The sequence below is a fragment of the Equus quagga genome, chromosome 13, assembly GCF_021613505.1.
Source record: "Equus quagga isolate Etosha38 chromosome 13, UCLA_HA_Equagga_1.0, whole genome shotgun sequence".
In the NCBI taxonomy this organism is placed as follows: Eukaryota; Metazoa; Chordata; class Mammalia; order Perissodactyla; family Equidae; genus Equus; species Equus quagga.
In genome coordinates this window covers 22,820,838-22,848,044 of record NC_060279.1, presented here as the reverse complement: position 1 = coordinate 22,848,044, position 27,207 = coordinate 22,820,838, and the positions used below count along the sequence as shown (strand labels likewise).

Genomic DNA, 27,207 nt, shown 5'->3' with positions numbered 1-27,207 from the left:
AGGTTCAAGATTGGTGGAGAATATAGCTCAAAGGGAAATTATGGGGAGAATTGGTCTACTCTATCTCAAAATAGTTTGAACCTGATGATCCTATCAACTCTTCCGTTTTAGTGTTTTGCCAAGTTCTGATGTATTTCGCTGTTGAAGGTTTTGTATATGTCACTTCCGTTTTCTTATCACCTATTATTAACTCAGAGCAGTCTGGCTTCTCTCCTTCCCAGCTCACTGCATAGTGCAGTGTTGAAAGTTACCAGAGGCTTCCTAACTGCCTTGGGCAGTAATCATTTCTCAGTCCTCATTCTTCATGGCTTCTTTTTGTTGTTTGGCACAGGTGATTACTCTCATCTTAAGCTTCTCTTTCCCTGACATCTGAACCACTATGTTTTCTTTGTAACTTTTCTCACTGCACTTTTGGTGGTTGTTGTCTTATATGCCCTCAATATTTCAGCTATTTATAATTTTCAAAATTCAGACATAAGTAGTATAGCTTAGCAGTTTAAAGAGGAAGAAGTCTGGAGCCAGACTGCGAGGGCTTAAATTTTACCTCTATCACTTCTTAGCTTTGTGAGCATGGGCAAGTTAACAGTTTTATGTTTGTTTCCTCATCTGTAAAATCGGCTAATAAAAGTATACCTCATTGGATTGTTGAGTGCATGACATGATTTACTTTTTTAAAACCCAGTACAGTGCCTGGTATAAAGTAAGCACTCCAATGGGGTACATTTTCATGTCTTTAGTTGTTTCTTTATGGAGAATGCCCAAATAGAAATCTTTAATCTCAACTTATTTTCTAAGCTCCATTCCCATATTGTCATTTACCTTCCAAACTTTTACAGTGAATTCATTCGCATGATTATTGAACAGTAACTATGGGAGAGGGATGTGTTATATGTTGGAGGAAATATAACTTCTGCCCTATATTAGTTTTCTATTATTGTCATAACAAATTACCACAAACTTAGCAGCTTAAAACAACGAAATTTATTGTGTCATGTTTCTTTGGATCAGAGGTCTGACACGGGTTGCCTTGGGCTCAGATCAAGGTGCTAACAGGGCTGCATTCCTTACTGGAGGCTCTTGGGAAAAATCCACTTTCAAACTCATTCAGGTATTGGCTGAATTCTTTTCTTTGCAGTTATAGGACTGAACTCTCTTCTTGCTGTTTATCAGCCAAGGGCTGCTTTTTGTGCCTAGAAGCTGCCAGTTCCTTCTTATTCTTGCTATGAGCTCATAGGGGCCTCTCTCTGGTGCTTACATGTGGGTCTTCTATATCTTAAAGCCAGCAACTGTGCCTCCCTCTTATACTTCCAATTTCTCTGATTTCCCCTTCTGCCATTTCATTTCTGTGCTGTCCACTGCTGGCCAGAGACAGTTCTCTGCTTTTAAGTGTTTATGTGATTTGACTGAGCTCACTCAGATAATCCAGAATAATCTGTTTTAAGGTTTGTACCTTAATTACATCTGCAAAGTCCTTTTTGCCAGTAACGTAACATATTCACAGGTTCTGGAGATTAAGGTATGAACGTTTTTGGTGACCATTATTCTATCTACAATATGCTGATAAAAAGCTTGAAATCTGGTTGTGAGATAGACAGGTGAACAAATAAAACCAAAGTGAAGGGTTAGAAATGCTATAATAGAAGTTGGTACTGTATGCAGGGGGAGAACAAAGAAAGAAGAGTCAGTGTCACTGAGAGATAGACATTTGAGCTGAATATGGAAAGATGAGTACTTGTTTGATAAGTGGCTGGGGGAGCATTTCAGGGAGAAGCTGCAATAACAGCAATAGCAATATTAATAACAACTGGCTATACCAAGTACTTTTCAAGATTCTATCACTGAAAGTCTCAGAAATGGTAGACATCTGTTATTCTACCATTGTAACTTCTGCAGATGAAGCTATAATGTCTTCATACCCAGAGTAGGAATGGTAAAATGATCTCATTCAGTGGTTGAAAGAATTAACACTGATTACACATGGCTAAAGCATACGCTTGGTAAACACTTAAGACGTGGTGAGGAAAAGAGTGGAGGGTGGATCAGAGAGATACTTAGGAGGTGGAATTGACTGGAGTTGGTCACTGTCTATGAAGGTAAGGGACAGGGGAGAACTCATAGTGGCTTAGGGAGCTTTTTAGTTTGGGGGGGTTACCTGAATGGTGGTGTTATTCAATACTGTAGGAGGAGAAACAGGCTTTTACTTTGCTTTTAGGGGGGACAGGGCTTTGGGAAGCGGAAGGGATGAGTTCAGGCAGTATCTGTGAGAATATGCAGTTGAAATTAAATGGAGTCTTACGTAGTATAAAAATCAAGCACTGAGAAAAGAGGTCAAAGATGTTGTCAATATTACCTCAAACTCGTCATGTCTAAGATGGAATTTACTATCTTTTTCTCAAACTGCTTCCCCATCTTAACTCCCCTGTTTCTTCTCACCATTCTTTTATTTTTCTCAAGCTTGACATCTGTTTTTCATCCTTCACTCCCAATTCTCTGGAGAGGGAAAAAGCCCTGTTTACAGTGTTTGCAGATTTTTGTGGTGTAAATACTCCTGCCATGGCCCGTTTCAGACTGTGGCTGCTGTTGTGCTATGATGGCAGAGTCGAATAGCTGCAACAGAGACCGCATGGGCCTACAAAGCCCAAAATATTTACTATCTGGATCTTTATAGAAGAAAGTTTACCAGCCTCTGATATAGTGTCTCCAAAATAATAAAATATTAATATGGTAGGATAATTCCCTATCCCTATTCACTCCTATCCGTCAAGACCATCAAGATGGGTGTGGGGAGCGGGTCATTTGAGAGGGCAATGTGTGAGATCATGAAGGGACTTAGGCTTTTGCTTTGAATGAGAGGAATGACAAGGTCTAACTTATGTTTTAAAAAGAAAACCTTGGCCGCTATTTTGAGACTAGATCATAGGGCAGAAAAGACTGAAGCAGACAGATCTGTTGGAGGCCATTGTTGTAAATTCCAGTAAGTCTTTGTTTGGATCAGGGTGAAAGCTGTGGAAGTGGTGGGGTGAGTTCAGATCCTGGATACATTCTGAAGATAGAGCTGACAGGATTTGCTGATGAAAAAAGAGGAGTTAAGGATGAGTCCAGGATGGAGAAGTAGCACCAAAATGATGCCTTAGGCTGGAGCCTGAGTTGTTGAGATCACGTTATAGCAAGTTGCTATATAAGGAGTTTTAGGAAGAAAATTGAGACTTTACCAATTCTCATAATTTTTTTTACTTCTTCTTAACCATATATGTTTCATGAGGAAAAATTCTTTGTCTAAAATAATTTTTACTTTACTTTCAAGAAATGTATTTTAAGGGCTGGCCCCGTGGCCGAGTGGTTAAGTTCGCGCACTCCGCTGCAGGCGGCCCAGGGTTTCGTTGGTTCGAATCCTGGGCGCGGACATGGCACTGCTCATCAAACCACGCTGAGGCAGCGTCCCACATGCCACAACTAGAAGGACCCACAACGAAGAATATATAGCTATGTACCAGAGGGGCTTTGGGGAGAAAAAGGAAAAAAATAAAATCTTTAAAAAAAAAAAAAAGTATTTTAAAATAAATGTAGGAAGCATAGTAAGGTTTCTGAAATATATCATTTTTAGAAGAGGAAACCATGATAAAACCCATGTTAGATAAGACTACTTTAATCCTGTGATTCGGTGGCTTTTTTAAAAAAATATATTCAGAAATTAACAATTTTGGCATAGTCAATGCCAACACCTCCCCCCAAAATCTTGAAGTGTAGTTTTAAAAAGTAATGAGTTAATGTTTCATGATGTTGTGAATAAATTATTACTCATGTCTTTTATGTAGGTTTTACTTGTAGTGGACACAAGGACAGAGCAGACATTCATTTTAAAGGTGAGTAGAATTTGTATGTTTAATGAATTTAGAAATTTATTTTCAAATTATGCTTCTGAAAGAAATAATATTTAATATGTTTTTCCTGGGTGTTGAATGTTCTCTTCTGTCTGTGATAATCTGTATTTGTTTTACTTTCTGTCCTTCCATCACAGTTGATAAATGCTCTATAGCGTACATTTTAAAGGAGTTTTAGATTATAGAGAATGGGGAAAATAATTTGGATAAGTTGAAGACTCATTTCATGCTGTTGAAATGTACAGTGTGTAGTTTAAATACGTCTCAATGCATTTTGAAGACCACGCACAGTCTCACCTTTGACTATGATTGCAGCTCTTAAGAGCTGAAGTTTTGCCTTAAAGTCTTTGTTGCAGATATTTGGGAAGAGTTATCTACATCCCTGGCCCTCTTTTTGATATAAATTCAATTTTGATTCTCTATATAACTCAATTTGTAACTAAATGAATAAGGAAAGAAAACTCCCTAAATTTTGTAATTGCGAAATTGTATTTGAAATGGATTGTGACAGTACCTATTCTAAAAATATCCTAATTTAAGCATTTCTACAGCATCCCAAATTAATCAATTTCAGATTAATTTTATCTTTCTTTTTCTGATACTTTTACTTATCAGTATGGCAATAGGTCACGTTGACATACACTGAAACAAATTTCTTTTTATGAATATACTTCATCGCTGGGCTTTCCCTGGATTTTTAAACCAGGGTATGACACCAGAAACTACACACACCTGTTCCTTTGGGGAAAACTTAAAATAACCTTTGTACTTTTTTGGAATAGAATTTGGAAATTGCCTGTTAAATCTGGGAATATCTTTTGTGTCTTAGGAATTTGAATTGATTTCACAATGTCTACTGCTTTAAAGATATACCTAAGTAAAATAAAACTTAAGGAAAAGGTCATAGAGAAATAACTGTGTGTCATCCTGATGACTTAGTTTGAGAGCATCTCTAATAAAAACACTGACCCACGTAATTGATTTTAATGGCAGCTTTGTGGCATCTTCCGTTCTCTGGATCCACGCCAGATGCCATCAGCAGAGCCTCCAGGGACCGAGGGGCATAGAGCAGCAGATGAGTGGTTTCTCTGAAGCCCAGAGTAACTCGGATAGATTAGTTTGGTTGATAAACACAGAGCACAGCAGGCTCCAAAGGCAACTGAGGGTACAACTGACCTTTTTGTTCTCTGTCAGGGTCTAAGGAAAAGCAGTGAATACAGCAGGAACAGAAAGACCATCATCCCCCGCTGTGTGCCCAACATGGTGTGTCTGCACAAGTACATCGTTTCTGAGGAGTCGGTGTTTCTTGTGCTGCAGCACGCAGAAGGTTGGTTTGTAGTTTAAACTGTTTATGCAGCAAAGACTGTCACCTGTTTAGCTTTTCAGTTTCTATAATGTCCTTCTTCTGCCATTACATGAGCGGATAAAACATATGAAATGTGTGAAAAACTGTTTCCTTATTCCTCTGCTCTCCCTCCCTATTTTGAGTTGTGGGGGAAAAGAAAACCCAGGTGAGGAGCAGGTTTCATTTGAACCACAGCAACACTCTTGGATAGACAGCTACTTTCTCCTAGAATTGATCCGATAGGACGAGAACTTTAAGGTGAATCTGTGCTAAAGAGAGCCAGGCTTTATTTTGGGGATTTCATTTTGTTCTCTGCTAAAAAGATCATAAATGTTAGATGACTAAAATAAAAAGCATCCCCTGAAGAATTAATTAATTACCTCCTTTTTTAGAAGGCATGGGTATTTGCTTAACATTTGACATTACCCAGTGATTCTGATCTGAGTTTTTACGAATACAGCCATTGGCATCACATATGGGTACAAAGCAGAGGTAAAGTGCTCTGCCTTCGAACTATTTATGAAATTTTAGCTCTTAGTAGAGGGAACAGGTGGCAAAAAAATGTTGTGTTTTGATTTGTTTTTGCCCTTTAACATCTGAATTTAAGTAAATAGTCTTTTATTTAGAATGACTGAATACAGCATATAAATATAAATCCACATAATAAATATTGACTTTTGGCTTTTAAGAGGTGTTCTTAAAAATAGTAAAAAAATTTAAATTATTTGCCGTATTTCATGAAGGTATTATTATTTTTACATTACTGAGAATAAAGAACTGTTGTGCTTTACTAATAGGCATAACATTTGAATTTAATGCATTTTCCCAGGAAAATGAGTCATTGCTTTGTGGAATGAGGTCTCTTATAACTAATGCAAGATTTTTGACCGGGGCAATAAACTATTAATATTGTTTATTATGAAGTACAGCACAAGATAACTACAGATGGAGGGAAGACCTCCATATGTAGTGTTTAATAGGAAATTCAGAAGGGGCTCCATGGTCTCTCAGGTATTAAGAGAGTTAATTGCGTGTGTGAATTGGATAACTAATTCACCTTTGTTCAGACATTATAGACAGCTTTTATCTGAGGATACCAGTGCATTACAGACATTATTGAATTAGAGGTCATGTCATCTGATAGCGAAATACAGCCACCTCTGGTGTGGAACAAAATAACTTGCGTAGTAATAATCCATAATAATTTAGAACAAGGTCAGTAGGATGAATGTAATTATAGTCAATATTCTATTACCCAGTGTGGATTATTCATGTTGGAGATTATCTGTGGCAAATTTTCAATCTTAGTTTACCTCTGCTATTTGCGACTTCCTCTTCCTGTTCCCCTTCCTCTTCCTTCTCCAAATCATACTTCAGGTTTTCTTCTGCCATCCTCTTACCTTCTCTTATACTCCCTACAGCTGGTATTTCAACTAATTTTACTTTTATACTATAGAAAATCTTTATAATCTGTCTTAAAGACATAGACTTATGGCTTTCAACTTTTCCACTGTTTTAGATTATCTTTACCAAGTCTCTTTTCCTTTATTATTGACTGTGCCTGCCTTCAAATGGTCACATGACCATAGCATTTGTTCTGGATTATTTAAATTTGGCGGGGGAGGATCTCTTTTGATTGTCATTTCAGGTGTCTGTGGTTTAATTTTAAGAAGGTTTTATGATACAAAGATAGTAAATTATAATGCAAATACGGACTCTGGCTTCATTTACTATTCAACAAATTTATTGAGCACGTATTATGTACTAGGCTTTTAGGTGAACAAGACAGGAAAAGAGCCTGTTCCTTTGAAACTTACATTCTTGTTGTGGACAGTCAAACAGAAAAACAAAAAGCAAGAGAATATTGGATAATAATGAGTATCCTGATCTTTAACTCAGAGAGATCTAATAGAGAACGATTGGTGGGGGACTACTTTAGATTAGTAGTCAAGGAAGTCAAGGAAGCCTGCTCTAAGAAAGTGACATTTAAGAGGAGTTCTGAATAACAAAAGAAATAACCATTTGGATGTAAGGGTGAAGCACATTCTAGCTACATGGGTCAGTGTAAGAAATCAAGATAAAAACAAACTTGGAAATGTTTGATGCACAAGGAAGGAGACCGTGTGGTTGGGGTGTAGTGGGTGAGGGCAAGAGTGGTCTGCGAGGCTGTTGGAGAAGCAGGCAGGAGCCTTTTTCGGCAGGGTAAGGACTTTGACTTTTAGTGACAAGATCTGATTTACATTTTAAAAAGATGACTCTGGCTGTTGTAAGGGGAATGAAGTGTAGAAACGCAAGAATAGAAGGCAAGAGATGGTAATGGCATGGCCTTCTGGGGTACTAGTGAAGATGCTTTGAAGGTAAAATCAGTGGGTCCTGTGATGGATTTGAGGTTAGGGAGAGAAGAATCTAGAGTAATTTCCTGGATTTGGCATGAGCAGTTGAGTGAACTGGATGATGGACAATGTGTTATCTTTTACATGTCGTGGTACTTTCTTTGTTACCTCTGTGAGTTAGGCGGGTGTGCATATATCATAAAAAATGTCACTTTCATATGTGCATATTACTGAAAAAGTTAATGTTGAACAATTGTTTTCTCCATAACATGAATGTTTGAATATTTATGATTTGTGGCTTTAGCTTTCCTCTGCTTACAGAACTATTCATGATTCACATGAGTCTCTTGGACTCATTTTCTTTTCATTTTTAATTCATTTGGTTAGAAATATATTGAGTGCTTACTGGGATACAGGCTTAGTTCTAATATGGTAGTGGACGAAATAGATGCAGACTCTGCCCACATGGAGCTTACGTTACAGAGGCAGAACAGGCAATAAGCAAATACATGGGTAAATATATGTCAGATGGAGATGAGTGCTATGGAGAAAAATTAAATAAAGGAAAGGAGAAGTGGATGCCAGAAGGGTGAGGTAGGAGTTGCTATTTTATATAGAGTGGTTACCTCATAGAAGGATGTTTGGCCAGTTACCTGAAGGAAGTTAGAGAGAGAGCAGTGTGGGTACATGAGGGAAGAATATCTTGGCAAGAGAGAACAAGTACATAGGCCCAGAGGCAGGAGTAGACTTGATGTACAAGAAACAGCAAGGTCAGTGGGTTGGAGCAGAATGCGAAGAGTGGCAGGAAGTGAGTTTAGACAAGTGGGGAGGCGGGGTGGCAGATCCCGTGTGGCCTTATAGGCCGCTTTAAGAACTTGATTTTTATTAGAATACATGGGAAGTCACTGGGGGCTATTGAGCAGAGGAGGGACAAGATGAAGATTGTGCTGGCTGCTTTGTGGAACATCGAATACAGGAGGACAAGGGCCAAAGCAGGAGGCCCGGCTGGAGGTGGTTGCAGCAATCCAGGTGAAAATGATGATGGCTGGGGTAGAGTGTGAGTGGCGCAGGTGGTGAGAAAATGCTTAGAAGATTCTGAGTATATTTTAAAGCTAGAACTGACATGATTCTGCCTTGCATGGCTCCATGGTTTTTGGCTCAAATAACTGAAAAAATGGAGTTTCCATTTATTAAGATGAGGAAAGCTATAGAAGGCATAGATTTAGAGGAAAAAATCAGGATTCTGATTTGGACATGTGAGTTTGAGATGCTTATTAAATATCCACTTGGTCTTGGGTAAGCAGTTGGATATACAAGACAGGATTTTAGGATAGAGTTTTAAAATGTCTATTGTTCCTATTAATGAATCCCTTATTTTAACTCTGTTTGAGGAAGAAAAGGTGGGAAAATAATTGTATTCAGTCAAGGCCATGTGTGTTATTAAAACTTTTAAGTTCCTAAGATTAGGCATTATGTCATATTCATCATATATATCCCAGCATTTAGCAGACTGCTTGGTACATAGAAGGTACTCAGTGTATGATTGTTGAACACTGAGTCAGTCAGAGAAGAGATGAATGACTAAGTGAGAAGAAAATGATTTGACAAGTGTGGACCCACCTGGCAGATGGGGGATGGGAAAGAATTCTCCCCTAGTTACTTGGGGACCCACGATTCTCTTTTTATTAACTAATTAAAAAAATTATACAACTAGTATATAAAGAAATAAATTCAAACTGTATAGAAGTATATAAAGTGAAAATAAAAATTCTCCCTCCTTATTCACTTTAATGCCCAGTTCCATTCTCTAGAAATAGAGGAAGAAATTTCCTGTGTGTACTATAAACATATTCTCCCTACCTGTCTGTTTTTTAACAAAGCAAACATAAATGGATCTTACATATTGTTCTGTAGCTTGCTTCCCCCCTCACCTTGGCAGTGTACCTTGGACAACTTTCCTTGCCAGTATATAGTATGTGTAGGTCTGCATTAAGAGAGGCAGCATAGTGTAGTGATTAAAAACAAGGATTCTCGAGCCAGACTAAGCTCAAAGCCTGGCTCACTATTTACTACTTGTATGACCTTGGAAAGTTATGTAACTTTTTTTGTGCCTCCATTTCCTTATCTATAAAATAGGGATGATAATAATGACCTTCCTCACAGGGTTGATGTGAGGATTAAATAGTTGAGATATGTAAAGCATTTAGAAAATCCTGGTACATGGTAAATGCTATGTAGGTATTTGCAAATATTGTTACTATTTTTTTTAGTAGCTACAGAGTATTTGTTGTGCAGATTTACCATAATTTATTGGGCCACTCCCCTATTAATTGGTGTTTAAATTTTTCTGGTACTTTTACCTATATGTCTTTGTGTATTTTAGGGTTTTTTTGAGAACTATTTGTAGGACAGATTTCTTGAAGCAGAATTGCTGGGCTGAAAGATGATCTTGATCATTGGTCCAGTAATATTTTATTGTACATATTAAATTAAAGTTTTAATTCTGGTCAAGCAAATTTAACGAATTTTCTTTGCAATCTTGCAGAAAACCAATAGATTAAAAAATGACGAGAGACAAAGAGTGAGTTTTTGTTAAACCTTATGAATTGCTGTTTTCATAGTGGGAAATAAGTAATTGTATATGCTTCATTGGGCCTCAGAAAGGTGTCATTTATATTTTTAAAGTGTTAACTGTAAAGATGTTAGGTATTTTTTATTTATATTATGTGAGTTAACAATAACAGGTTTCTTTAGGGTTACTGTTTTTAATGTCACAATAATAATGTTGACATTTGTGTAAGTTTGTTTATTAGGCCTGATCTTAACTCTACAGAAAGGAAAACCCACTCTGCTTTAGTGGGTGAGAAACTTCACAGGGAATAATGTATTCTTATAAGTTATGTGATTTTCATGATTTTTAACTTAAAAAAAGTATGTGATAGGACCAAATTTTATTTCTTTAGCTTGATATCGAGCATTAAATTTAACTGGGCACCCTGCAAAGAGTGGAGAAGAGCTAAGAGTTTTTTTCTTTCTTGAAAATGTAGAGTTTTATAATTCATGTTAAGGTACTTGTTTAGGCTAGGGACAAATTCCATAAAGAAAGTGCCAACAGTCACATTTAGAAATTTTATCTAATAATGAAAAGAATGGAAATTAAATAAGATGCCGTATTTGATTAATCAAATTGGTAAACTTGCTAATATCCAATATAAGCAAGTTGCTTTGAAGATGGCATTAATACGCATTGCTTATAGGAGTGGATTCTGGTACAACCTTTCTGTAAAGCAGTTTAGCAACACATTTCAGAAGCATTAAAAGTATCTATGCTTCTTCATCTAGTATTTTCATTTCTGGGATTCTGTCCTAATGAAATAATCAGAGACGTCAAGTATTTGTATGTAAAAGTATATATTATTTTAATTCTTCAAATAGTAAAAGACTGGAAGCAACTTCAATGTCCAACAATAGAGGAACATTTAAATATATCGTAAGATCTATCACGTGGATATGCTATATAGCCATTCAAGTTCATAGTCTCATGAAAATTAGAAAATATTTATGATATGAGGTTAGTCGTGAATAAAAAGACTGAAAATAAACGTGCTGATGGTTAATAGTGTTTATGAGTGATTTGTGTATTCTGATTTTTTCCTGTTTTCCTTGTTATTTTCTGTATTTAAAATTTGTCTTAGAATAAACCCATATATTTGTTTTAAAATAGAAGGTATGACCAAAAATAAAGATGATATTAACATGAATAGACCTTTTTCCTTGAAGGTTTTCAAAAAATTTGTAAAGATGTCATCTTTTTATAACCCACTTTAATAAATAATTACTTAATACCTATTATTTTACATGCTAGACAGAATCCTCTTCCTGCAGTTGTGAAGACCCTGCAGTTTGGTAATGGAGACAATAAAAGCATAAAAGTAACATTACTATAAACTGGAATGTTGTAAATGTCCTAAGAGGGATGAAGTGGTATAGAGGATTCAGAGAAGATAGGAGTTGTATCCAGTGAGGGGATGCAAAAAAATTGGTAAAATAAAACAAATTTTCAAGGACCTTCAACAATGGGTAGGATTTTGACAAGAAGATATTGGGGAAACTAATAGGGAAGAAAATTCTAAGTGGTAGGTATAGTTTGAGGAAAAACCCAGCATGGGTTATACGTGGAGAAATCCAATTCAGATGAATTGTGTAGTAAGTTGAGGGAGAGGACCAATTCATGGGTTGATACCATATAACTGAGGGGTTCAAATGCCTCTGTGGAGTTGGTACATCATTCAGTAGGTGGAAGGGATTTGGGTTCTTGAATGGAGAAATGACATGATAACATCCGTGCTAAAATGGAAGATTAATTGGGCAGCAGTTAGTCTGATAGAGTGATACAGGAAGGACTTGAAGTAGTGATCTAGTTGTGGCTCTAACATTATTCGAAGAAACAGAGTGGTTAAAGGAATTGAAAGGAGGAAGACTGGTAGAACCATTATGGGTAGATCTTCTTGGACTTGGAAACTTGTCACATGTAAAAAGAACAAGGGAGAGAAAATAATCCAAGTTTGGTCCAAAGTTTTTGTGCTAGAGTGGGTTGGAAGTCAGAAAGAGGAAGCAATTTTGGAGGCAAAAATAAAGAATTTAAGCACATTGAATTTTAGATTTCAGCAACTCATTCCGGTAGACTTTGCCTAAGAATAGTGAAGCTTCTGCAGGAACTTTTGCAGGTCGGGTGTCTTGCCGATCACTGAAAACTTTACAGCTACAGATACTGTTTACTCTGTGATGGCACATTTCCTTCTGAGGAGTTGTCATCTGAGTTAACAAGCATTGACTGAGTGCCTGTCATGTCCTGCACACCATCTAGGGAGTAGATATACAACGATGAAAAAGACTTGGTCCTGTTCTCACAGTAGTCACCATCTAGGAGAATTGAAAACAACACGTCATGTTTTATTTGGATTGTATACAAGAGTCCCAGCTTCAGGTTCGGACATTATTCTTAGTGTGCCATAATAGAGGTGTTTGCGATAAGAGGAATGGGGTTATTGTTGTCAAAAGACTAAAAAAGGTGGAATCAGTGCATAGCTTCTTTTGTGAATGAGTTTCAAAGCCATATATGAATCCTAAAACTTTAGTTTGAATATGAGGAAATAGGAAACTCCGAATATAATCTAGTGAGGACAGAAAGTTAGCTAAGAAAAAATGAGAGGGAGAAGTCAAACACCATAATGTCCTATAGCACTAATTATTGTCAAAGTGGGAGAAGACTGTTAACTAGATCACTGAAGAGGGGCTGTATCAGTACCCTAGGATTAATATTATGACAAGTACTCTTTATTGAGCATTTACTCTATGCTAGGCACAAGTATCGGGTGCTTTATCTGTTTATTGAGTTCTTCTAAATGAAGTGAAATATGAAGTAAAAAAAGATTTTTTGGATGCTTCCATTGACCTTTTTATACATACAATTGACTGTCAATGATTATTACCCTTAAGATTTAGTATTTCCTTTGGTATTTGATGCTTAATAATGACATTAAAAACATGCTGAAAAAAATTGCCTTCTCAATGTTAATAGAGGGATTCATTTTAAACACATTGTTTCCCATTTTTGGAAACTACAGTTACATCTTCACAAAGTATGCTTCTGCAATTACTGTTTTTAAGATTTCTGGATCAAATTTAACTATTCTTTCTTTTTATAATACTCTTTCTAATCAGTAGAGCTTTGGTAGGTTTTTGATACTTATTATAGTTTATTTATTCAAAGATTCTAATTAGCAAAAGAGATTGAGTTTTTAATGGTTAAAACAAAAGAAAAATAAGATGAAATAACTATCTAACGTATTGCTGGTAAAATATTGGAGTATTTCTTGTTTATTTGATCTCTATATTTGTGAAATTGATTTATATACGTTTCTGATATATAGCAGAATACAGAATCCCAATTACAATAGCTTGCCTCAATAATGGCTGCCCAGTTAATTTTCCTCAGTTGCTTTACTTGCTCTTAATACCACACATGATATATATGGGGAAGGGAGAAAATGGGGAAAATGTTACTACTATGTCATTTATAATAGTATAATTATATACCAGATGCCGCATCTCCTTGCTGATCCTGGGCTGGGGCATTTTCAGAATGGAATAATGTTGATTTTTTTCCCCACTGTAGTATACAATTTTAAGCAGCACTTATTTGTATATTTCCGTTTGACCAAGGGGTCATACTTGAAAAAATTATTGCATAAACAAATCAGAACATAATCAGATGTTTCTAAGCCTAAATTATATTTAACTTTAAAGCAGAATTTTACTTGTATTTCATACTAGTATTTATTGTAACTGTTTTCCCTTCAAAGTAAGAAATAGGTTGTCCTTTTTTTTTTTTTATTAAAGATTTTATTTTTTTCCTTTTTCTCCCCAAAGCCCCCGGGTACATAGTTGTATATTCTTCATTGTGGGTCCTTCTAGTTGTGGCATGTGGGACACTGCCTCAGCATGGTTTGATGAGCAGTGCCATGTCCGCACCAAGGATTTTAACCAATGAAACACTGGGTCGCCTGCAGCAGAGCGTTCGAACTTAACCACTCGGCCACGGGGCCAGCCCCTAGGTTGTCCTTTTAAAGATAATTGTTATCGGGAGATATGGTTGAAACTATACTTACCAGTCGGCAATAACAAGAAGGCATTTTATTAAAATGCTTGTCTTACACCAGACTTGATATTAATGGTTATTATTGACTTGCCTTTGATTATTAGAATATTAGATACTAGAATATTAATATTAATAATATTCTAATATTGATACTAGAATATTAAAATTTTGTTTTTCTAATGGCTTCAATAAGTAACCACTAATTTGGGGATCTTAAAATTTTTTTTTGGTTATACTTGTTCACAGGTGGCAAACTCTGGTCATATATCAGTAAATTTCTAAACAGAAGTCTTGAAGAAAGCTTTGACATCGAGGAAGTGAAAAAATCTACACTTAGTAAAGTTCACCTGCAACAGCCGACTTCTGGTCCTCGGGACAGCAGCAGCTTTGAATCCAGAGGAAGTGATGGTGGAACCATGCTTAAAGTTCTGCCCTGGAAGACTAGTCTTACTCCAAGCTCTCAAGAGGATAGCTACCAAGATGATGATGGCCAAGATAGCTCTCCAAAATGGCCAGATTCTGGCTCAAGTTCAGAAGAAGAATGTACTACTAGTTATTTAACATTATGCAATGAATATGGGCAAGAAAAGATTGAACCAGGGTCATTGAGTGAGGAGCCTTTCATGAAGACTGAAGGGATTGGTGTTGATACCAAAGCTATTGAAAGCTTCCCGGCATGCCTTGCTCCTGACAGCGACAGCGCCAGCACACAGCTGATAGCTCACGAGCTAAAGTTCTTCCCTGGAGATGATGGCCTAGAAGCAGTTAGTTCTCCAGGAACATCAGATTCCCTCAGTAGATCTAAAAACAGCCCCATGGAATTCTTTAGAATAGACAGTAAGGATAGCACTAGTGAACTCCTAGGACTTGATTTTGGAGAAAAATTGTATAGTCGAAAGTCAGAGCCTTTGAAACCATTTTTCACTCTTCCAGATGGAGACAGCACTTCCAGGAGTTTTAGTATTAGTGAAAGCAAGGTAGAGTTGATAGCTCAGGACACCATTAGCAGGGGCTCAGATGATTCAGTCCCAGTTATTTCTTTTAAAGATGCTGCTTTCGATGATCTCAGTGGTACAGATGAAGGAAGGCCTGATCTTCTTGTAAATCTACCTGGTGAATTGGAGCCACCAAAAGATGGTGCAGCAATGGGACCTACTAAATTTGTACAGACTAATATAGGCATAATGGAAAGTAAACTATTGGAAGCCCCCGATGTTTTATGCCTCAGGCTTAGTACAGAACAGTGCCAAGCATATGAAGAAAAAGGCACGGAGGAATTGAGTGATCCCTCTAGGCCTAAATCCCATAGTTTAACAGAGAAACACTATGCACAGGGCGAGCTTGGGATGTTATTTGCAGCAGCTGTTGATCACTGTAGTTCAGGAGACAGGTCTTTGTTACACAGCTCAGATCCTAAGTTTCAAGGGCTTGGAGTGGTTGCATCGGCTGTAACTGCAAACAGCACAGAAGAAAGCTTATTCCATATTTCTAACCCACTCTCAGGTGCTAATGAGTATAATGCAAACACGGAGACTTTAAAAACTGAAGAAGTATTGCTGTTTACAGATCAAACTGATGATTTGGCTAAAGAGGAACCGACTTTATTCCAGAGAGACTATGAGACTAGGGGAGACAGTGGGTTAGCACTACAAGGAGACAAGGAAATACATCACATTTTTGAGGACCTTGATAAAAAATTAGCACTAAACTCCAGGTTTTACATCCCAGAGGGCTGCATTCAAAGATGGGCAGCTGAAATGGTGGTAGCCCTTGATGCTCTGCATAGAGAGGGAATTGTGTGCCGCGATTTGAACCCAAACAACATCTTATTGAATGATAGAGGTCAGGAACTTTTGCAAATGCATTTCTTTTTATTCGCTGTTGCTTCCAATTAACTGAGTAGGCGTTTTATCTTGTAATTAGTATCTTCATTTCCTGTCTAGAGCTTCATTATCAGTGCAGCAAATTCACCCCCAGTAATAGCTTCTAGTACTTAATGATGCCATTATTCTTAATGATACTGTTTTTAGCTACAAAAGGAGTAATTACAGTTCACTTCTGCAGAAAATGGAAGAGAAAAATGTTTTGATTTCTCCTGTCGTTTTGTTTTTAGGACACATTCAGCTAACGTATTTTAGCAGGTGGAGTGAGGTTGAAGATTCCTGTGACAGCGATGCCATAGAGAGAATGTACTGTGCCCCAGGTTAGAGCAATCTCCTAAAATGTTTCACTTAAAAAAGTAGTTCGGCAGCTCTCATTTCTTTATAGAAGTTGTATTTTTCACTAGTAGTTCACATATGTGTTGGATTTGATTGTCTCTTTAACTCTTCAAAAAAGAAAATTGGGAGTTAAAACCATTATGTAATCCATAGTTATATATGTGTATGTATATGTGTGTGTGCGTATTTGTTGTTGTTAAATGAGTAAATGTTGAGTTAAATGAGTCTATACTTTTCTTGGAACTGTCAATGAATTCTGTCTTTGAAATGTCTTAACTTCTTAGTGTTTAGAAGGACCGTTAAATACCCTGAACCTTTAAATGGAGAGAGCTGACTAAAAGGGTAAGATTCCTAAGGCTAAAAATGGATAAAATGCAGAATTAAAGAAAATACAGTGTTGTAACTTTACTGTTGAGCCAACGTGGCATTTTAGAGCAGATTTTAAAGAGTTCTTTCTATATTTGACCAGTTTTAGGAAGTATGTTCTTTTTGTTTTAAAATAGTCTATTTAGCCAAGTATTTGACACAGAGGTTTCTCTTACTCTATTTACTGTATAGTCTTTATTTTCTAAAAAGTAGAGATTTATTTCTGGGGGTGTTAGATCCTTTGTTGATAATTACAGGTCGCTGAGGCATCTGAATTGGATTTGAGTTAGTTTCTCTCTGTCTCAGTGCAGATGGGGCTGTATTTGAATTCAAAGTCCCTTCACCTTTTGCCTAGTGTTCAGCCTCTTTGGATGGCCAAAGTTGTTTCACTCGTCACCCCTCTGGCTTTCAAAGGAGGTTCAAGCTGATTATATTGACATGATCTGCTTAGTTGTTGATTAATACAGTATTTAATGCTTACTAGCTAACCACCATATTATTGATGCTAACATTGTTTCCCTGCATCTTGGGAAATGATTATAATTAGGATCAAAAGAAGTATATTGTTTTTAGTTACAACCTAAATTGTTAAGATTTCTGTATTGGGGAATAGCAACGTGTTTCAACCTACAAAGCAAATATCCTAAAACTATTTCCTGAAAACAATGATTGGATTTTCTTCTTACTTATACTCTTTCTTTCTTCTTTCTTCCCCCAAATTAGAGCTGTTTGATTTCATTTCTTCCTAGGGGCAATAGAACATGCCTACATTTTTTGTTTGTCTCAAATTTAGATAATGTTATGTTGTTTTTTTGAAACCTTATTAGTATGATTTAGTTAATGGGATAACAAAAAAAATTTCATAGTGAAAATCACTTTATTATGTTATCTGGTTCTTTTTTATTTTTATTTTTTAACAGACCCTCCCTCTTTTCTAATTTGATAAAAAATAAATCTTAATGGGCCCAGCCCAGAGGTGTAGTGGTTAGGTTTGTGCGTTCCACTTTGGCAGCCCAGGAGTCTCAGGTTTGGATCTTGGGTGTGGACCTATGCACCGCTTGTCAGGCTATGCTGTGGCAGCGTCCCACATGCAAAATAGAGGAAGATTGGCACGGATGTTAGCTCAGGGCCGATCTTCCTCAGCAAAACGAAAGAATAAAACCCCCCCCAAAACTCCCCACAAAACATTTTAGGTACCAGTGTACAAAAATATGTATGTTAATTATAATGAATTTGGAGGTTTTAGGATCAAAATTAAATGTGAGAGTTCTTTTAAATGAAACCTGTTAAATCCTGAAGTCAAGTGCAGTATAAACCTCACATCAAAACCAAATGTTTATGGGGCGTGTTAATGTTTATAACTGACTCCTTATTTACTATTCTTATTGTCACTTGCCTACTGGAAACTCTGTAGGCTTGTCCTTTGGCATTCTAGCAGACTGTTTTTCTTTAGTTCAAAGTGCAGTCATATTTACTTTAACATCCGTAGCATATTGACCTCCTAAGAGTTTTAGTATATGTGGAACAAAACCATACTACGTGCATCAACAGATGCACAGTTTCAATTTTGTATACTGAAATACTGAGTTTAATCCAGACCAGTTTCCAAGTTCTAATTTTTAAGCCTTTTCCCAGAAATCACAATTCTCATAGCTTACCAGCAGGTGGCAGTCTACCATTAATGGATCTTTACTGTCATCTTCCAGGTTGTCCTTCACTAACATTTGGAAAAAGCTGCAGTCTGAAGAAGGGCTTTGTGTTAATTATTTGCATGAAACAATTGTACTTTCAAGCTTTGTGAGTTGCAAAAGTGTTCTAGTATTGTGGCATGCATTGGACAATGTGAGAAGTCTCTTCATTCCTTGGGCCTATTAATTTGTTTTATCAACAGGATAAAACAAAACCAGTAATGGCCTTAACTGAAAAGTAATGCTAGTGTTCTGATTTAGATGAGCTTAAACCTGGAGAGTTGCAGAACTCAGTTGTCTGTGTACTCCGGCCCCTTGTTTACAATGCAAGAGGAATTGGAGCAAACATTTGTAAATTACTGTTTGTCTTGAAACTGAATAGCAGTGATACTGATGAAAACTACAAGTAGGCTTTTCTCCTCTTCTCAAAGGAGTGGGAGCAATGATAATAAGCTAATATTTCAACGCTTAAAAGTAACAACTCAATGAATACCTGGGGACATAGAGTACTTAGTCATCTTTTGATCTATCCTTAGAAACGCTATGTGTTGAAGTAATTCTCCCCCTACATCCCCCCTGCCCTCCCATTTCCCAACTCTAACCTTAGTGTTATTGTCCAAGTAACTCTAAAGCATGTTAAGCAGCTGATGTTTGGTTAGAAAGTAAGTTGTCACAAGATTATGATGAGAACGATTCACTTCTGTTTAAACAGCATGCAACCTCTACCCCTACCACTCCTCCCTCCTGGGAATCCTTATCACATATTTGTCCTAAAAACATTATCCACCTGCCCTGTACTTTATAATATCAGCAATGTATCTTTTTATCTTGTGGATGATGTGCCTTTATATTTTGAGAAAAATTTCCAGTAACAGATTCGATTTACATGGACAGAAATTTGAGCAAATGCCAGACTAGCAGGGGGGCCATTATTCTACTCTATAAATAAGTTTAAAAAAGAAAAAACACACACACAGAAACCTGTGAATCAACATGTTTTGGTCTAATTGAGGGGAAAAGCAAGATAGATAAATTTTGAAATGCAAATGATCACCTTCTGTTATTTAAGTTTAGTTTCTGCCAAATTTGTGATCTTAGATTTTAAAAAGTGACAGTCATTTCAACAATGTACACTACCAAGGACGTCCGATATTCACAAGTTTCTACAACAAAACGAAGAACTTTTTTTAAAAAGTTGCCACGTTTTTTATATTAAAGAAAACAAATCCAACAACAAAAAGACAAAAACGATGGAGCTTTCTCTGTCTACATCTGTGAAAAAGCCAGTAAATAAATGGCTGCAGCTGCAGGCCCATCAAGAGGGTCTTGAGAATACGAATTCACTGATCAAACCCAGCCCTGTTTTCAAAGTAGAAGCCATTCCTTTTAGGTTCACTTTGTATCCTTAGATTATCTAGGATGATTCTCTAGAAAGGTTTTATTTTAAATAAACATCATTTGTGGTAAATGGGTACCTTTCATACCAGAAAAACACCGGATGGAGTTCAGGAAGAGAAAAGGCAAAGAAATAGTTCCCAAAGTAGGAATAGATTGTGTGGCATGACGTTATAAATATAACACTGTCTAGTTTCCATTTTAGGAGACTTTCAGATGCTTTATTAATTTAGATAGGTTCTCCTATTTTTTGTTGTGAGAGATTATAGAATGACAACTGGAGTAATTGGTTACTCTTCTCTAGAGGACTTCCTTGTAGTTACTCTGATTTTATTTCTAATTGTACATGCACATGTGCACATACACACACACAGGATTTTATGTGCTTTGTCATTGGAGCCATTAATTTCTCATAATTTAGAATAAATTTTTGTTACAGCATTTTAAGTATAAAGAAAAAATAAAATGTCAAGAAAGTATTTTTTCTTTTACCAGTATTTTTTTCTTAGCAGTCTTGACTCTCATCATAAAAAAGCAGCTAGAAAAATAGAACCTATAATATTAAGCAAGTAAAATACAAAAGTCTGTATTTGAAAGTTTAATATGCAATCTAAGACAAGTGAGTAAAATTGTTTATATGTTAGTTATTATGCTAATATAATAATCACTTAAGTTTCCCATTCTAGTCTTAACAAGTTGATGTGGTACCTATCAGTGTGTGTCCTTCACCTTTATTTTCCACCCCATTATAAGCCTTTATAAATGCTTGAAATTTACATTGATATTTCTCATTGAATACTTTTCATACTTGAGTATGTATAGGTGAATATGTGTGTAAATTGAAGAAGTCCAAAATGCTTTTCACTGCAGTCCAATCTCCACGCTCCCAGATGTCAAATGACAGCTTTGCTTCCTCTCTTAGGCGATTTCACACTTGGAAACAGCTCACAGCTGACGGTGGAAAGTGAAACATAGAAAAATCATGCTGAAAACTATCTGCAAAATTCAGTTTTAGAGCATGACATTTATTTACTACCACTCTTTGCTCTTCTGGCCTGACTGTATCAAATAGTCCATGAATATATTTTTTGGGGGGTCGTCTCCCCTGCTCTTCTCCATAAACATGTTTTACTTGCGATTTGTTGCTTTTTAAGCATGGTGCTCTGTGTGATAGTTAGGTATTTGATAATTAAATCTAAGATTCAGACCAGGGATGGTTTAAAAATATCATGAGGCCATCATAAGTTTAAGTTTTAGAATATTAGGGTGGAATTGAGAATTACCGAACCTCGATATTTATCCCACATCAGCCATGAACTCATTGCATGACCTTTGGCAAGTTATTTAAGACTTTGTAGGCCTTGATTTACCATTAGTAGAATAGATTTGTTGAGTATAAAAAAGATCACAGATGTCAAATCATCTAATAACCTTCTTATACAAAATTTAGTCTAAATTCAAGTCCATCTTATTAAGGCAAGAATTTTTTCCTCCAAGGATAAATATTGGTTTCTGGTCTAACATTAGTAGGGTTAAAAGAATTCTTTTACTTGAAGGACTTCTTAAGTATGTATTTTTACTCATTTATAGTGTTTTTACATAAAGTGTATAATGTAGAAATGAGGAATTTATAGAAAATATTTTCATTTAGAGGAAAAAAGCCAAGACAACTGTGAGTAGGGTGAAATTTGAATGCCGAGATTCTCAAAAAACAATATTGTTTAAAGAAGAAAGAATCATTTAGATCTGAGAATTTTTAGGTCCTGGGTAACTTTGCTAAGCATGAGGAATCTAATCTTAGGAATGCAAAGTTGATGAAGAAAGCAAATGAATATAGGTGTATATTTTGAAATAGTAATGATATAAAGAGGAAACATGGCTCTTCCTGGTGTAGTGTCCCCCCCCCCCCCCCCCCCCAAAGAGAAGGAAGAGAAAGGCAAGAGGGAGCTGTAGAGATAATTTTAAAAGAGTAAAATATTTGTGGTTAATATTTAAACATTATGTTTCAAACAGTAACTCTTTTGTTTGATTTACCTTTAAGCAAAACTTCAACAGTAGCTCCCTTGTACATAATAAACATTTTAATGTTTTCCTTGAATGAATAGCAAGTACTTTTAATCTTTTGCCTTTAGTGCCTGTTGTCAGAAAAACTAAATCTATATCTTCTTTGAGAGAACCAGTAAGTTTTCAGGTTTGCCATAGAATAGAGAAATTTTACACTGAGGAGAATTCCCTGATGCATTTCACTCCTATATAGTAATGAAGCTTGTGCCGTGAGTATAGAGCCGTGTTAGGATAAGGAGAAAGAGCTTCAAGTCGACTCAAGTCTTACCTTGTCCAGGCAAGGCCTTGTGATGGAAGGAAGGTTAAAGGGTTGCTTTATACAGGTCTCAGGGTCTGGAATCTTGGGATTCGTCCCTAAAAGATACATCCTGGAGCCCTCACAACCTCCCTAATGATGGGCCGGTCACCTTCACCTTTGCGTTAAGGTCACTCCATGTTGAAATAGGCTCCTTCTGAAATCGTACTTCTCATCCAGCCAGAATGTGATTTGTCTCTAGTGGTGGGAATGAGACAGAGTAAGAATAAAGTGTTCAGTCCCTGTTATTTGGCACCTTAGTGAATAACACATTAGCCCTTCTCAAGAGAAGAAATTCTTCAGCTGTTAGAACTAGAGAATTTATAAGGGTGAAAGAATTGTTACAGTATTTTATCTCTTCTGTATGAAAACATTCTCTCTGTGCATTTCATAATACTACCTGATACTGGAGAGTGGGGGTTTTACCTCAAACTTCAGGTTATTAAAAGGAAGTTAATTTTAACCTGTTTACTCCAAACCTTTTTCTTTATGATGTTGGACAAATTTATTTTTTAGAAGAGGAACAAGAGACTGGATACTTGTAGTTTTAAGTAATGGCTGCATTGTAATGCTTCTTAATTTTCGGGTCTAGATTGATATTTGGCAATTATTCAGTTAATTGGCCTCACCACCATATCGTAAAGAAGAAAGTGAACTATCTTTTACTTCTGATATTCAACAAAGAAGATGTAATGCTGAGTTAAACATCATGTACCAGAACTATTGCCCAGCTACTCTGACCAAATCATCAGTTTCTATTCCGTGTAAAATCTTGTCAGTTTGAATCTCCATGAAGTAACCAGGGCTTACTCCTTCTAAGCAATTATTCACAAATACTTTCTTCAAACAAATGATTAAAAATGCTAAGGTTTTAAAAAATTGATGATAAAGCAAATAGAATTCCTGATGTTCCTTTAATAGCAATGCCTGTAGCTCTGCCTGCCGAACACAGCAACAGAGCAGCGGAGAGAGACAGAGAACTGTGTCTGTCATTTTCACAATTTTCAGTTAGCCTTTTTCTCATCAATCAACTTTAATGGCTTTGCTTGGGTAACACTGTGACACCCGATGGCTATTCAGAATGGAGTTGTTGTGATATGATCAATGGAAAATGGAGCATGCTGTTGGTTTTTTTCCTACGAGAAATGCAGGGAGAGAGAGTAAGCAAGATTGTATAGAGCTCAGAATTATAATTATAGTCAGTCAACCAGAAGTCATATGGTAGTTACTCATTTCTTATTTTATCTCGCAAGAAAACGGTATAGTAATGATAACTATAAACTCCCTTGAACAAGTAATTCTTGGCTCTGGAATGCTGAATAAGTTAAATGAAGGAGTTTTGACCCAAGTTGTGCAGATAATTGCAGGAAAGCTCAGAACATGGTTGCCAGGTCACCACGACAACAAGAAATTCAGAGCTGGGTAGTGGGAGAAAAGCAGAATTAGGTATTTTGCAAGCCTAGCTTGAATTAGCTGAGCGTGGTGTGTACTTACATCCAAGTCCCAACGATACAAAAGGCCCAGGGTTTCAGATAACTAAATTACCTGAAAACCAACTGAATTAATGTGGTGGCAGGAAGCAAGGCTAGAGCCTGGGATGAGCCAAGAAAGCAAGGGTGTGAAAGGTGGAGCAGGGCAGTATCTCTCCCATCTCCTGTGCACTGTGGAGAATAGCAGAGACCCCACTGCTGAGGACTCCTCTCTCTGGAACGTGCTGGCCTCTGTCATTGGTCTTCTCTAGATAATCCTCTAACGAATTAGAGTGATGTGATATTGGTGACTTTTAAACGGTTCACGTGCCCTACTCGATGAATATGACATTTGAATAATCAATTGCGTACAATATTGGAGGACTTTACGGAACGTGGAACAGATAATTGGGCAGCCAATATTTTCTGAAATAGTATAAAATAAGAGAAAAGGAGCAAAAGGCCCATTTGAAAGGATGGCCTAGGAAATGCAAATTCCAGGCTCTAATTAGTCTGTCACTCTGAGAATTAAGATCTTCTGCCTCAGAGACGTGAGACCTTAGGCAAGTAAGTTTCTTCTGTCCAAATTACCTCATTTCAAATACACGATCTCTAAGCAGTTGTGTACCTTCAGACTTTTAAACTTCGATAATTTATAGGTATTAGAGGAACAATCCAAACCTGAAATTAAAGTGAGGTTTTATTCTCAGAGTTGCTATGGCTTTTAGTTTTGCATTCAGTTGTAACATTTTATCTTGTTGTTTGTGGAAACTTTAAAAACTGTGTCTCTATATCAAAATAATACCCTTGGGAAAACTAGGTAGTATATTTGTCCTACAATGCACTTCAATGAATTTGTTTTTGATGACACTTAAAAAAATTTCTAACTGATACTAGTTATCCCACCAGACCAGCAGCTGCTGAACATTATAGCCAGCTTACACATTTGTAATACATTTCATGTAACGGTGTGCCTGAATTCCTTACACTAGGCAGAGGCAGGGGAAACCTTGAGTTATTCCTCACTCCTGTCTTCTTCCTGCTCCCAGGCCTTTTCAGCGTTTTTTCCTCGTCACATGCCCTCTGTGCCAGAGCAAACTCCAGCGGTCGTTGGGTTCTCCAGAGGAGAGCACTGGACCTTGGCTACTCCACCACTCCTCTTTAAGCCACTAGCATCTCTTGCCTAGACTACTGCAGTCATCAACTGACTGACCTCCATTCTCACCCTGCTCTAATCTGTGCTTCATCCAGCCGCCAAAGTATGCTTGTTGACAACTTTCTAGCCTACCACATGTAAAAGCGTAAAAGGACTTGAGGTAGATCTCTCTACTTAATGGGGCTTAAAGAAAATGAATGTGATGAGGTCTTTGTAGGTATTTTGAATACCTTGAATGAACAGTGCTACAAAACACAAAATGGTTTTATTTATTCAACAAACATTTATTAAATGCCTTCTCTGTCACAATCACTGTGCCTAGAAGCTAGAAATAAAAGACATAATTGGTATAATATTGATAGTTACTTTTGAAGATTTATATGAAAAAAGAGACTACCCAAATAGAAGACATATGCAATTGGTTAACTAGGACGTTAATAGACCTTTATAAGTAAATAGTTGTATTTATAGAACTGTAATTTACCAAGCTAGCAAAAGGTATGCTTAGCTGTCCCTCTTCTCACGGTTTGGTTCCCTATATTGTTGGATACAAAAAAAAAAATGCTTTCTTCCATGTTTCTTTCTCTTTGCTCTTTAGTTATCAGCTGTAGTGGAAGACTAATGCTCAGCCCCTGCGTAGAAAATCTTTATACACAGCAAGAGCTGGTGAGAGAAATCGACTAGAATTTTGTAATTCTAGTCCCTTTCAATTAGCAACAGATGCTGCAGGGAAAGATTGTCTGTGTAGGAACACAGCACTAATGTCTCTGTGCTCTAGCTGACACGGAATGCTCATTGCAGAAGAAAGATGTTCTTTTCCTTGGTCCAAGTATGTCACTAGTGATAGATCAGATTTTTTTTTGTTTTTTACTTTTCTCTACTATCTAAGGCCGTTAATGAAGGCTCACTCCCTTGGAAGAAAGTTCACAAATTCTTGACTCTTTGTAATAGCATTTTAAATTTTATTAGACCCTTACAGAATTAATGGAGAGTTTAGTGCTTAATTTTAAGGTTTATAAGAACATGGCTTAATTTTTATTTTGTTTTATTCACAGAGGTCTCTCTTTTATTCCAAAAGTCTAATGTATTTACCTTACTTATGTTTCTTTTCTAAAAGAGAGAGTTGGAATCCATAAGGTCAGATATTTAAATTTTTAAAAATTATTTTGGAAAAAAATCCTGTGGCATTAGAAAATTGCATTTATCCTCCCCTTTCCCCAAAGTCTATTCACTACTGATTATCATTTTGATATATTGTATAGGTCTGTGCCTTTAAAATTTTCCGTCATTCTTATATTTAGATAAAGTGCTGTATCATTTCTGTGACAAATTCTCCCAGCATCTAAAGGTTGGTTTAATTTGACTATTACATAAACCCTTTATTTGTAACAGTTGTTACTCTTCCTTGAGTTTTAAATGACCTCTTAATAACAGTTCCACAGTTACTATAATTTTGAGAGTGAAAAGAAATGAGGCTTCTAAGATTCTATTTATTAAAAAAGTATAGTTGAGGAAAACAGTTTTGGAGAAATATTTAAATACTTGTTCTGAATTGAAATAGAATTTCTCTATATGTGAAATTCTCTTATAAGAAAGTTCTGCACTTACTGTATTTCCTACTATATCCTGGAAGGAAGATGGTAACAACAGAACATACAGCCTGAAGGAGGTTATGGGATTGTCTCTGGAGATTTTGGAACGGGGATGGACAACTCCATTGTTAGTATTCGTAGAGGTCAGGGGAAGGCTGAGATGACCTGTGTGGGTCTCCCTTAGTGGAAAACCTGGGAACAGAATCAAGTGTCATCAACAGTCTGAAGTTGTGCCTTAACAAATCCATGAGCAAACTAAATGTAGACTATCAGACTCCCTTGTTTATCAAGCTTCATAGCAGTAATGTCTCTTACAGAAAAGTAAATTCCGAATTTGGGATGTTGAAGGCACCAGAATTGCTTAAGATGCAAGATGATTCATTTTTAGAAAGCTTGGCCTTCATTTAAAGCTTGAGTTTGAGACACATTTTCTAGCTTTTTCCATTTTCTATGCAGTTTCCAGCATTGTTTTAGCGTTATCTGTGGTTATTTTAGAGTCACGTCTTTGATAAATCCGTGTAGTTTAAACTGTATAGTCCTAAAAGTCAGGGCCTGTGCCCGTGGATAAGCCTATGCCATGATTTCAGTAGTGCTGGGATCGCATGGTCTCTCCAGTGTCTTTCAGACGTCCTCCTTCTCATGTCTGAAAGTGTACATTTTGCTTCTTTCCCATCATTTCTTGTACATAGATACACACATTTTATGTTTTCCTGGCTTTCTGCTTTTTTGCTCCTCTCGTTATC

The 27,207-nt window shown here is 36.6% G+C and overlaps 1 protein-coding gene across 6 annotated transcripts in view; it reads left to right on the top strand.

Annotated features, from left to right (window-relative positions):
* The window catches only part of RPS6KC1 (ribosomal protein S6 kinase C1), a 170,003-nt gene that overhangs the window by 124,400 nt on the left and 18,396 nt on the right, over positions 1-27,207 (top strand). For all 6 annotated transcript variants that reach the window (XM_046682331.1, XM_046682329.1, XM_046682328.1 and 3 more), the window contains 4 exons: positions 3,816-3,863; positions 5,076-5,208; positions 14,467-16,062; positions 16,334-16,423. In XM_046682331.1, the coding sequence (XP_046538287.1) occupies positions 3,816-3,863; positions 5,076-5,208; positions 14,467-16,062; positions 16,334-16,423 (1,867 nt within the window). The remainder of the gene's footprint in view (positions 1-3,815; positions 3,864-5,075; positions 5,209-14,466; positions 16,063-16,333; positions 16,424-27,207) is intronic.